Here is a 13,429-nt window from a genome sequence, read left to right on the forward strand (position 1 = left end):
TAATGTTATTTGAAGCTACAAGTTCACCAGGAGCTGAATTCCTGTTTACTTTTTCAGAATTCCTTTGGTATTAGATCAGATCCCATAAGGATTTGATTTACAGAATTTCAATTTAAATTTACAGAATTTCAATTGGAGTCGAACCCTGATCCCAGTGAAGTCAGCAGTGAAAGTCCTGTTGATTCCATGGAGCCAGTTTATCTGCTCGCCGATCTCAATTCAACAGCATAATTAAGCTTTTTGCCTGCTTTCAAGTTAAATCCACAGTTCATTTGGGATTGGATATGGAATCCAAGTTGCACCTGTTCCATTTACTTAAAAAACCCCATGATTTCAATGCCTTACTCTGTTGCTGCTGTTCTTGCAAGGGCTGTGGAGCAACTGAAGTTCAGAAAGAGTGAATTAGATTGTATTCCCTGTAATTTAACTGTAGACCCGAGAGGACTGGAGGGCATTATGTAGCCCCAGCCCCCATTACTGTGAGGGGCGCCTGTCCCCGCTCCAGTGCAATGATTTGAGCACTGGTCTGCAAAGTGGCTCATGGCTGGAGGCGAGGAGGTTGGGACCTCAGCTGAGGCAAGTGACTCCAGATCTTCATCCTCATCTATTAAATAGGGATAATAACTCCACTCTACCATTTGGAAGGTGGCAGAGAGAGTTCTCATTAATTAATGAGAATAAACTGCTTGTAGAAAGGCTAAATGCTGCAAGCAGCTACCTTTCAGATGTGTATCCAAAAGCTTCTAGCTTTTGAAGGCTTGCCTAGCCCTATTAAACTCTTCAAGGAGAAATCAAAGCAGTCATCCTCTGTTAATGCAGGCATGAAATGCTGAGATTCTAGTGCCATATATTTTGGCAAAAGGCAGTAAAGATGTAGGAATAAAAGCTGAAATGATTCTGCAAAGCTGAAAAAGATTAGCTCATGGCGCGTTTGGTCTAGACTGCAGCCTTGCATTATTTTAACTAAATTTAAAACATGCTTTTGAGAAACATTGCGTTTGGCCATGTACAATTGATTCGGGAAAAAGTTAAATTTGTGTGGAGTATGAGCATTAATAGCTATACTGGAAAGATACTTGGTTTCATTGTGATATATTAGGTTAAGGGAAAACCTTCAAACACATTTATTCTGCTCTTGAAAATAATACAGATATGTAAGGATATTGCATTTAGAAAAGAGTAATAAATTAAGTTAATGTCATCTTGTGGATATAATCTACTTGGTCATGCTGGTTAAAAGAGGAATTCTTATTTACTGGCATATAGGCATATGGTGCCCTACAGGAAGATGCCTTGTGAAATTTAATAGAAAATAATTTCTTACATGAAGTTTTTGGAGGCTTGTGATAGAATTGAATGAGGAATTATGTCCCTTCAGTAGAGTTCCAGAAGTTGTTACAGTATTTTAATTAAAACTGTAGCATATAGGCCCTTCCCAAGTAAAGTATATAAGATTTAAGGAAATTTCTGTGGAATCCCCATGGAATTAGATGGAATTTTTTATTTCTAAAATGTTTTCTTTCCATAATTCGTATAGTAATCAAAAGCCTGAAAAGTTTCTGCATTACCTGTAAATATTTCAGGTAGGAATCTGTTGGAAGTGAAATCTTGGACTTCCAACACTCTATTGTGAATTTGTTTATCATGTGACTTATTGGAAGGAAGGGATGGGAAATGTGTCCAAATGTTAAATAGCCATTCAAAGGTTAGTGAAATAATTCATTTCTAGTCCATATTTTCTCTCTAATAAGGAGAATAAGAGTTCCTACGTTTTCTCTAATTACATCATGTTCTGACTAGAGGACCACATTGCTAGTGGGAGTAAATAATTTTGATGATTTAACTGACTGTGTCTAAATGTCTTTAATATAGGCCTGCATAGCTTTTAATTTAGAGACAAGGACAAAGTCTAACACTAACTTATAAGGTACCTTTCAAAATTAGAAGTATTCTGCCAGTGTTTATAGTTCTCTACGTCTTTGTATTATGACTTGCAGACCTTATTCCATGAAAAGGCCTCTTAATAATGGTGAAAATTTGACTTTTTTTTTTGGCAGACTCAGTAGTAAATTAAGTATGCTGGCATTTACTTTGTCACACTGATATTTCTGAGTTGTGAGGCTTGGGTTTTTCCAATGGTATTTATTTTGTATGCTAAATATTATACCTCGATGGTGGTCCTGAAGTCTTTTAAAACCTCTAGTAACCAAGAAAAAAAAAAAATTCCATGTCATTATCAGTGGGATATAGGCAATTTAAACTATGCTTTTTCCTTTTTTCCCCAAACCTCAGTAACAGTGAAGAAGAAGAGATGTATAGTGAATGTTGCTGGCTGTCCGTGTGTGACAGAGGCAGATCCTGCATATTCCTTGCCTTTGAACAGTTAGTCCAAAACATGACTGTTCCGAGAGGTTTTTACCTTGTAGTCCTGACTAGTTGAGTAAGTTTTGATATAACATTTTCCCATAGAAAATACAACAATTTAATTAACCCAAAACTTTTTGCCAAGGTGTGCTGACTACAGTGAAACTTTAGATAAAAAGTTTGGAAACAAGAGACTTCTCCAACCCAAGGTGGAGTTTGGGTCAAAAGGACACAGACAATAGAAATGGACAGTTGGACGAATGTGGCCCAGAATTACCTCTTTGTGGGAGATGCTTATATGAGAGTTGAGACATCAAGGTCCATCTGCCATGCACCAGCATTCTTCATTAATGCTGGATCTACACCCTGCTGGATCACTTGGTGGTGGCAGTTTGATCCAGACGTGATCTAAGTCAAATCTTGTCGAATTAGCCAGCCTGTAACTTGCTGGATTTAGGCTAGTCTTGTACAAGCTGAGAGGGAAAATCTTGATCCAGCAGTAAGTTTGGTAGTACAAAATAAACTTCTCAAAAATTCTGGAATACATTTGGACCAGTGGAGCGTGGTTATTCCAGATCAGCACTTGGGCTCTGATGGCTGGAGAATTTGGGGGATCCCAAACCCAGAGCCCTACGAGTGCACTCACTTCATTCCCTCAGACTGACCTGGTGCAGCGGTTTGAATCCAGATGATCCAGGTTGCAGGGATGCGATTGACTTTTGAGTTTGTGGCTGTTTTGGGTGACCTGGGTGCAAGCTCACAATACAAATACACTATTTTTCCAGGAGAGAATATATTTTAAAAGTCCAGATTTTATCCGGGCCCAGAACATCTCCAGCCTTGGAAAACTTGACATTTTTTATAAATGAGCATCTTTGCTACCCTGCCAGCGCTGCTCATCACTAGAGCTCCATGCCAAGAGTGCTTTTTGGGTCAAAAAGAGCCACCCATGCTTGTTTTTGCCAGCACTCCCTTCTGCATCTGATTGCTGCATAGTGGGGCGGGAGCATGCCAAGCACGCTTTTTGCAACCAGTTAACTCCCCTTTAGAGAGTGTGAGCAGAACCAATGAGTTCAACAGCGATGAACTGCCTTTTTTCCCCTGCAGCAACAGCCCTGCCTGCAAGCTGCATTTCAGCTGAATTTGGCTCTTCCTCTCAGTGTGTTTCCTCAGCTCAGGCTGCAGAGCTGGAGCGTCTTGGACTGGGAGCACAAAAAGCTTGTTGTGCCAGGTAACATATGTGTTGGACTGGGGCTAGGAAGCTTGTGAGGAACTGTAAAACCAAGAGAATCAAATGTTTATGTTCAGCATTTGGACCTGGCAGCAGACACCGTGTTTCTCAAGACTGTGCTCCCTGCTCTCTGAAGGGCAGCAGCAGAGTATGCACTTAGTTTAAGTCATGAACGCAAGAGTTAAACTTGCTTCAGAGCAGCTTGAAAGTGGGGGCTAGTTTTTATGGAGGGAAAGGGAGTCATCCTAAATAAGTGCTGGAAATCAAGAGGAGGTTTGCAGCCCAGAAAGAGCCTCCGGGGTGAAATGTCAATGCCAAATGCATTTTCTGGTCTCAGTATAGTTTTGAGATAATCCCTTTTGTTGTATTAGCAGCCCCTGAACAAGGCTGTATTTCTTCCATGCTTTGACAGGCTGCTTATAGGCAACTCTTCCTAACTGATAATGTATGTATGCATCTAGGTTCTTATCTACACTGAGCTCTGAAATGTGGAGTAACTGCTTTGATGAAATCAGTGGATTTACTCCAAGTTTACATGTGTGTAGTTGAGATTAAATCAGTCTTTAAAAAAGCCCCATAACTACTTCACGAGATTTGACATCCCCAAAACAACCATTAAAAAGTGTGAGGAAGGCATCTTTTCCGCATAGTTTCTCTCACCCTTTTTAACTCCTGCGCTTACAGCCCTACCTGGGTGAGTTAGAAAAGGCTGAGGCTGTGGTGCTGATGTCCCTCTGGTTTCCTCTGGCGTGGTGCCTCTGAGCTACAGTGCTCAGCCTTCTTTGCCCATGTGCTCCTCCATGGAGTGGGAAACCTGTGCTGTGCAAAGTCTCAACTTGGAAAATACGATAAGATGCGTGACTAGAACATGCCTCAGTTTTCAGGAGCTTCCTGCAGGAGTAGGTCTCCAAGCAGTTTTTGGAGGAGGTAAATTGGTTTCCAGTGCAGGCAGATTGCTGTAGCAGAAGGTCCTGATAATCTTGGGCTGCAGCACTAACCACACGTCTTTGATTAGATGCCATCACCAAGAACCAAATGAAGTGAAGCCATTCCTGACTTTTACTAAAGAGTGAGATATGTGATCCATGGAGGGAGAGGAGCTGTGTGTAAGCATCATCAGTAACAGCCTCACCTTGGAAAAGGAGCTATAATGGCTAAAGAAAAGATTGAATTTGTGATCTATTTACCCAAGAAATGTTTGCAAATATTAAGTATCTGCTGTTTTGGCTCTTGTTTTAATCGGGCAATACATGTAGCAGAAACGGGGTCTGTGTGCCACCTCATTCCCATCTGCTTGTGCCTCCTCTCACTTCCCTTCCTTGCAGGTGGAACGATATTAACAAACCACAGAAATTATAGAAAATCTGTCACTGCACAGCTCCCTGCATGCGATCTGCCAGAAACACATGGCAGTGGCACTGAGGGTTTGCCTGCTGGGTGCAGCCCTAACCTCGTTGCAATTCAGGACATGCCTAAGGTACCACTTTAGTACCACAGAAGTCTGAAACACAAAGAGCCATGAAACCATTGGTTTGTTTGTCCATTTACTGAGCAATCCTGCAGCATTATTGAATCTCTGAAGCCACAGGTTCTTCTGTTCCTCAGGTCCTGCTCCACATCTGACCCCGGGGACCAAGCTGGTATGGACTTTTCACAGTGGGGAACAGTTGCTGCAGCAGGCTGTTGCTTATCCCACAGAAGGAGGGGAAAAAGGAAAAAAAAAAAAAATGTTTAGCAGTTTTGCAATAATCCAGTGGAAAATGAACTGTAAAAAATAATAGTGGGTTGGGGATTTTGCTTGTTTCCCATTGTTTTGTTTTGGCTGTGAAGTATTTTAGAAAAGTGCTTGCATGACAATGACATTGCCAAGAAAAAAAGCCCATCAGTAGAAATGGTCCCCTCCCTAGGAAGTGCTACAATTAACAAAAAATCTAAACAAATCCCAAACCCACAACCCTGCAGTCTTCATACATATGTAAACAGGTATGGAGATGTCTGGACTGTAGTAATTGGAGTAATTTTTTTAGGTGGCAAATGAGTCTTCGATGAAAGGTGCTTTTGAGACTTTTTCTGTTTGGTTGTTTTTTGTTTGGTTGGTTGGTTTTTTCTCTCTAAACATGTGTGAGTAAAATCTGACTTCCTGGCGAGCCAGAGCTAATGTTTGAAATGGAGTCAAGTCCCCTGGCACTCTGAGAAGAAAAGCTAATGTATTTGAAATGTTCTGTGAGTTTGTAGGTGACGGCAAGATCACAGCAGAGTTAACAACATTTGAAATGTCTTAGAGTCACTCGGCAAGTTACTTAAATCAGATAAGTGCAGTCTCACCTGTATGGGCTCTTCCCACCACCGTACCACTGCTTGGGATGTTACTGACTCGCTAAAACTCAGGGCAGATTCAAATGGCTCATCTGAAGTCGGGAAGCTGGGATCAAGGGAAATGGGATGAACTTGCATCTCGCAAATGAAGCACTGAGGGGAGGCGCTCTTCTGGGTCCAGTGACTGTTGGGGCATGTTGCTGCTGCAGCAACTCCGTTTTAGCAAGCTTGGTGATTTACTGGGTCAAAACTTCATGGTCTTTGTACTAAAACTAATTTCTGTACTGGCACTGTTGAGCTTAGTGTGAAGGAAGTGTGTTGGAAGGTATCAGGGATTATGCATTTCTGGATCTAGGAAACAATAGTAATATAATTATGGGGTATTTTTTTGACAGATGCTTAATATGTTAGTGTGGATGCTTTTTTGTTTTGTTTAGAGCAGACAACAGGATCTGGAGAAGGGGTCTGGATTTGACCTGATTTCACTATAATTATTTGGCCTTAAGCTAGAAATACAAAGAGAGATGCAAAAATTACTAAGAATAATAGCTTTGGGGATGTTGCAGGGAGTTGTTTTGAATACAATCTGTGGCATGAAATCACAAACACATGCTTTCCTGGTGCCAAAGGTCATGTGAGTGCTTTCTATACTTCTGAGAGTCCTTGGCCTGCAAAAGACCTGCAGCCAGTAATGTAACATCTGCCCTCAGTGTGGGGATGGGTTTGAAATGACCGTGGCATAAAAAAAGTCATGCAAAAAGATGTTCTCTACCTGATATCTGCACTGGAATGTCCCTGACAAGATAATGAGGGTGTGTCCTCCCTACCCATTCCTTGATGATCTGTGGTAGGAAATAGTCTGGAGTTTTAAGCCAGACTTAGGTTCTGAAAGGAAAAGTATTCACCTACTTCATTCTTTCTGATCCTTTTCCTTTCTTTTGGGTTCCTGTGCACTTTATAGTGCAGGTACATTGCAGGCTAGTTAGGCTATAATTGTGGCACAACTACAACTCAGTCCTAATGTTGTCACAGTTATCTCTTACCTTATTAAAGTCTAACCCATGCTTCAACCTCCTTGCCCTCTTTAGCATCACTTCTTTCAACTTAGCCTTAGCAGTTTTGTGGATTGGGATTCTGGTACATTAGCTACAGTCCCCTTTACAGCAGCCATTTGGGAAGCCATTCCCCTCTGTATTCATACTTACTGCTGAATCCTTTAGTTTTGCTGGCTTGCTGAATGTGGATGTAGAGCCTTTGGGTTACCGACCTGTTTATCTTTTGGGGAGTCCTGTGGCTTTTCAGCAAGATGTGTTGTTTTCCACTGTGTGTTCCCCTTTGTTGTAGGTAGAGCCCTGGACCTCAGCTTTGGTGCCTTTTTTGCCAGTCCCCTGTCAGCAGGAAATCACTTTATTGCCATGTTTCAGGTTCCTGCTCTGTAAGAGGAGTATTGCGGCAGACCTCCCTTACAAAGTGTTTTGGGAGCCCCCAATGGAAAGTGCCATGTGGAGCTGGGCAGTGCTATGTATTTGCACTGTGTGATGGCCAGTGCAACTGGGGTGGGAGCTGCAGTCTGAGGTGAACCCTTACTCCTCTGTGGCACCCAGCATCTCTCTGTAATTATTGTGGCAGTGCACTGCAGATGTTTCAGGATAACCCCTGGAAGCAGCACCTTTCCAGTGGCTGTATAAGCTGTAATGTGGTGCTGGCTGTGCCCTGGACAAGCAGACTAAGTGTTGCTGCTGAGGCAGAAATTCCCAACAGCTGGGGCAGGGTTTGACATAAATACCAAGACACTGACGTTTGCATTTTTTTTTGTTTTCTGAACGTGTTCACGATTCTGTTAGAAAAGGCCAGTTCTTGAAAATGTGAAGGTGTAGGGAAATTCCTTTGAAAACAGCCTTGTGCTAAAGCAATTAACGTTTATGTCAGATAATTAATTCCAAGGGAAGGATGAAATTGCTGAAAGGCAAAATAACAGAGTGAAAAACGTCTGCAGGTTTTTGAGGCATTTCTTATTGGAAAGGGGGGGCTTGTTACCAAGATTAGCTTTTCAGAGGTTTTAAAATAGGGTTCAATAGCTATAAAGGCTGGATTGTTTGGCACCAGAGTCGGTTTCTAGCTCTAAATGTCTGCTTGCAGTTAATGTAGGTGCAATAAACATATGTGTGCAAAAGAATTCATGGAAAAAAACATTGCAAGTGCCATAAGAAATGTGTTGCAGCAGAATGCAAGCATAGTTAAGCTTAAAAAAAAAACAAGCAAACAAACAAAAAACAACAAACCAACAAACTGATACCCAGTTCTGAAAAATGGAAGAACTCTAAAACAATTATGATCGCTGGATCTGATGTTGTCTCTGGACTGGTCCTCTGTGTCTATGCCTCTGTGTCCTATATGGCACCTGTACTGTGCCAGAGACAGCACCGCTGCCTGGTGCTGATCAGTACATACAACAGAGGCAGTTTTTTTCTTCAGATAAAGCAAGGATTATTGTCTCTCTCCCTCCTTATGATGCCCAAGCAATAGCAATGTGCCCAGCCCTCCAAGAGGGCAGAGAAGCTGTGCCAGAAAGCACACTCACAGCTCCTTGAAGATGGGACATTTCTCATTTTCTGATTTCCAAATTGACTTTCGCCATATTGTGTGCTTGCCTCCAAAGTCACCTCTGACAGGACAACTGTGTCCTTAGTTTTTCTTGCCTTGTAACGGTCTCACCAGGAAGTGACTTGGATGCCTCGGTGCACACCAGGAAAGCCTGTAGGTCTCTGGCTGGAGCCTGGACAGGTGCAATGAGCTGCCTGGCTCCAGCCTGCCTGCATTCAAGTGTGGGGTTCAGCTGGAGTTCAAGGTGTGCCAGTGTCTGGGGAAGGCTGATTTTTTTGTCTATATGATTGGTGGATCCCAAGTGTTATTCCAGGTCGTTCTGGTCCCTTTTTCCTTCAGGGGGTGATGCCTGGACTAAGATAGCTTGTAAGTCTAAAACTATATCAGGTGCCAAGTAACTGCATTGAAGAGTTATAGGTAAGCTAATGAAATTCCTTGAGCAATAGGAATTGAAATTTCTTTTAAAAAATGCCAAGTAGAATTAGCAGCGTACTAAGTAAGCAACATAAGCAACAGAAAGCACTCCATTTCCAACTCAGAGGTATCTCTGGAAGAATTCGCCTATCACTTGAATCAAAGTAGATAATTATTGAATAGATTTAAAGTTATACAGGAATAAGACTTCAGTTCAAATGTGATTTGCTTCACAGAAAATGCCTCAGTAATTATGTGTGGAGAGCCATGAAGGTGCCAGAGGCTGGGTGCCGGAGAATACCGTGTGGTTCATGGGAGGGCAGTGAGGAAGGTCTGCTAGCGCATTTCAGCTGTTCTGGGCCGGGCACTAGAAGGGACAGGCTGGCCCTGATGTAGATGTGCAAGATCCGGGCAGGGACTCCTGACTTTTGACATGGCCTCTGCCATCCGCTTCTAATGTGGCATTGGCTACAACATTCGCTCTCTTGCCTCAGCTTCATAATTTGTAAAACTAGAATTAATAGCGACCACCACTGGGGTTGTTTAGAAACTTCCCTGTGTTAAAACGCTTTTCACTTCCATTAGTGCTCGGTATTACTGTTATTACATGATGCTTTCTTAGCTTGCTGTTCAGGAAAGCAGCTGTCTTCCGCAGGCTGGTGTAAGCTACCATTATGCTGGGTGGTATTATGTACGCTACTGTATTTCTGGCATCCGGGTCTGTCATTTAGATTAATTTGGAAATTGTATAGTGACTTGAGGAAAACTGCTGTTGAATTGAGGTTGCTAGCCCAGCAAATATAATTAGTCCAAAAAACCCTGCAATTGTGTACTAAGTGCAATACTGAATGGTCTTGCATATAAACCAGAGAACTGGAATATAACTTTTGGTACCTTTTCCCTTCCTTTTTGTTGTTGTTGTTGTTGTTGTTGTTGTTGTTTGTGTGTTTGTTTGTTTTGTTTTGTGTTGCAGTATGGGCTACTGCATCCTTTTTGTCCACGGTCTGAAAAAGCTATCTACATGGTTGAGTAAGTGGAGGATTGCTATTCTGACCCTCTTTGCTTTACTGCTGCTGCTCTTCTCTTGGAAGACTGTGAAACAGAATGAAATCTGGCTCTCAAGAGAATCCCTTTTCAGGTATGAGTGACCACGGAAGAATACCTGAATTTTTGTATTGTTTAAAATAAGTTTGTTACACGGAATATTTTCCTTAGCACAAGTCGTGCTATTGATGTATTGCTGTGATTAACATTTTGATTATTACAAAATAACACCTACTTTCTCTTTTCTGGCAACTGTGCAAAAACTGTTCAGCACTTTATATGCTTATGCACAAACTTTGGTTCTGGCAATTGCATTTTTAAGATATGCTGGTTTTAAATAGCTTCCATGCTGTAGATTTACCAATAATGTAACAATTTCCTTTTTAAAGACATAGCAAAAATTTGTTGCAATCCTCCAGAACACCACAGTAACACTAATGAATACATTGAATTTTCTTTAGCGATGTTCTTAATGACAAAAATGAAATGCCATGAAGTGCCAAACTTAATGTACCATATTTCATTTTATTTGATTACTCTTTGCTAAACGGCTCTCTTTACAACCTCACTTATATAATTTTTGCACTGAAACAGACTGTTTCATTTTGTGTTTTGCTAGCAAATGTATTGCATTTGCCTCCAGCTGCTTTCAGCAGTTGTCTAATTGTGAAGTAATTGCAGAAACACAGGTGATCTGCACACGGGTTGCTTAGCTTTATTTTCTAACTTATTGGCCAGAGCAAAGTTTAATTTATGCAGCACTAAAGAGTATGAAATTTTTTATATGTACCCTTTGGTCTTCAGGAAACACTGTTGAAGTGGTTGGAGCTACGTTAGTAGCATTTGTTTAGACAAATCTGGAATAAGGATTTCTTTGCTCCAATGTGATTCGTTGCCTGTCTCCCTGAAAATGCTGTTTGCTGTTCAAACAAGAGCAGCCTTGGTGACTGGTCTGGGCTTGCGCAGTGATCCCCAGTCGAAACCTTTCTGGCTAACAATGGCCATTCAGAGGAAAGACAGATGCTTTTCCAAGTTGGATGACTCTCTTGTTGGAAAGGGCGTGGGAAGATAGCAATGCCATATGCTGAGTTGCAGGCATCATTTGGTATTGCATTGCATACAGTTGTGGTCACCTGTGTTTGAACGATGAAGAGAGCGGCTGACAGGAAGGCATTTCCTTCTTACTAAGGAGCACTCTTAGGATGATATGGGGTGCCAGGGGGTCTGTCACAGAAGAGAAGTATAAGGTTAGATCTGCTTAGTTGGACTCAAATGGACTTCTGTCCATCCTACCTCCATTCAAAGAAGGGTGACCATCTACAAGCCAGCTCAAATTCAGAAACCATGCCACTGCTTCCACGCAGCACTGAGCTGGAGCTAATACACCTTGCCTCGAGGTAGAGATTTGGTCTTGCCCAGGGTGGTACCCAGGGCTCAGTGGCTTGGATTGAGCTGGCTTGTTCTTCAGCTCAGGTCTTTTGGGGACGATTCCAGGAGCGAGATCAGCCCTGGGCTTTTGAGGAGAAGGCAAGAATGTAGGTGTGCTCCTGCTGGGTCACCTCATATCATGTCCTGCCTCTGAGGGCAATCAACAGCAGATGCCTGGAAAAGCAATGTAAGAACAGGGCCAGCAACAGTGATGCTTTTCTCCAGTCCTTTCCCAGCTTGCAGTAATCTGCAGTTTAAAGACTTCCTGAGTCAGGAGTTATTTGCTTTTTTTTTTTGCGTTTAACAGCCACTGATGGACTTTTCTTCCATTAATGTCTCTGACTGCTTTTTCAAATCTATTTATAGTTTTGGCTTCTACAGCATCCTGTGCACTTGGCTCTGTTGTTAAATTACACAGTATGCACACCAAGATTTCCCTTCTGTGTGCTGTGAGCCTTCTGTCTGATCATCTTGTTTGGTGTCACCTAGTTCTGGTGTGCTGGATGAGTAGTAAGTAACCATCAGCTCATCACTTGTCCTCTGCCTTCAGTGCCTTTACCCCCATGCCCTCTGTCAAGGCTGTCTCTCTTTCATCCTGGAATCTACTTGTTTTGAAATCTCCTCACATGGAAGCTGTTCTGCATTTCTGATCCTGCTTGTCAGTCTTCTCTGGCTACCTTCAAACTCTAATCCATCCTTTTGAGAAGGAGACCAGAATCATCTTTCAAGAGATATGTGCAGCACAGGAACGTAGGACTGCTTTCTGGGTTTTGTCCTCTTATCTTACTAATTCCTGATCTTCCACTTGACTTTTATGACCTCTCCTAAGCACTGGGTGATACTTTCACAGCACTGTCCACACAAACTCCAAAATACCTATTGTGAGTAGCAGTGTCTGATTTATAGACATCAGTCTGTGCACAGATTTATGCAGACCCTCTGTACACACTCTGGTAATTGTGCCAGTACGAGAATTGCATTTCATCTGCCATCTTCTTGCTCAGCCTTCAATACCATGAGCTCCTTCTGCAACAATTTGTAGTTAGCTTTAAATCCTGCAGTGTGATTCACACTGTGTCATCAGCAAACATGTCTCCCTGTTTGCTCCCTTTTCAAGATCTTTTGTGAACATGTGAAGCAGCTCAGATGCCACTGCATGTCTCTTGGGAACCCTGCTTGCAGTCTTCTCCAATTGTAGAAACAGTTCACATACTCAGTGCTCTTTGCTTGCTGTCTTTCAACTAAGTATTGATTCAGGAGAGGACCTTCCATGCCTTTAAGAAACTGGAAGTCTTTAGTGATGGATTTTATCAAAAGCCTTTTTGAACATTTAAGTGCAGAACATTTGATGTATGTGATTCTGACTGGGCTATATTTGGATTTCCATAAAAGCTTTCCATGGTTTTGGTACCATGTGCCTGTTGAGTCTGTCAAAGAACAACAGATCTGCTCTACTAACTTCTTTTTGCAAAATACAAGGTTAATTCTTCTCTGTTGGATTGTAGTTATTCAGAAGTTTGCTAGAACTGATATTTATTATGGTTTTCCCCAGATTACCTGGAGTGGAAATCAGACTTGCTGGTCTGTTGCCCCCCCCCATCCCTCCCCTGGAGCCAAATGATGTCATGTTCATCACCTCCCATTTCTCTGGCCAGCCTCACTTAAATGATAGGCTACATACCACAGCTAATAGTAGCTTCACATTTGGTTTCCTTTGGATGCATACTACCAGGCTCAGTGGATTTGTAACTGTTCTTGGTGTTGATTTGTTTTAAAGCTTCTTTTACTGCCACTTCAGTCTGAGACAGTGCTTCAGACTTGCCCCTGTAAGGAAAAGCTCCCGTGTGGTAATCTCCTTCTGTTCCCCTGTAGTGAGCACTGGTGCCGATAATCCATTTAGCTCTTCTGCAGTGGCCTTTTCTTCTATGAGCACTACTTTTAGACCTCCATCATCTATCTGCCATGGGGATCTTTGTCAGGTTTCCTATATCTGATGTATTCCATTATTAGCTTTGATAGCTTTAGCAA

General features: G+C 42.1%; 1 protein-coding gene across 6 annotated transcripts in view; it reads left to right on the forward strand.

Annotated features, from left to right (window-relative positions):
- Positions 1-13,429, forward strand: part of TMTC1 (transmembrane O-mannosyltransferase targeting cadherins 1) — a 146,069-nt gene that overhangs the window by 87,147 nt on the left and 45,493 nt on the right. For all 6 annotated transcript variants that reach the window (XM_074902093.1, XM_074902096.1, XM_074902094.1 and 3 more), the window contains one exon: positions 9,903-10,067. In XM_074902093.1, the coding sequence (XP_074758194.1) occupies positions 9,903-10,067 (165 nt within the window). The remainder of the gene's footprint in view (positions 1-9,902; positions 10,068-13,429) is intronic.

Source organism: Athene noctua, chromosome 3, assembly GCF_965140245.1.
Source record: "Athene noctua chromosome 3, bAthNoc1.hap1.1, whole genome shotgun sequence".
NCBI lineage: Eukaryota > Metazoa > Chordata > Aves > Strigiformes > Strigidae > Athene > Athene noctua.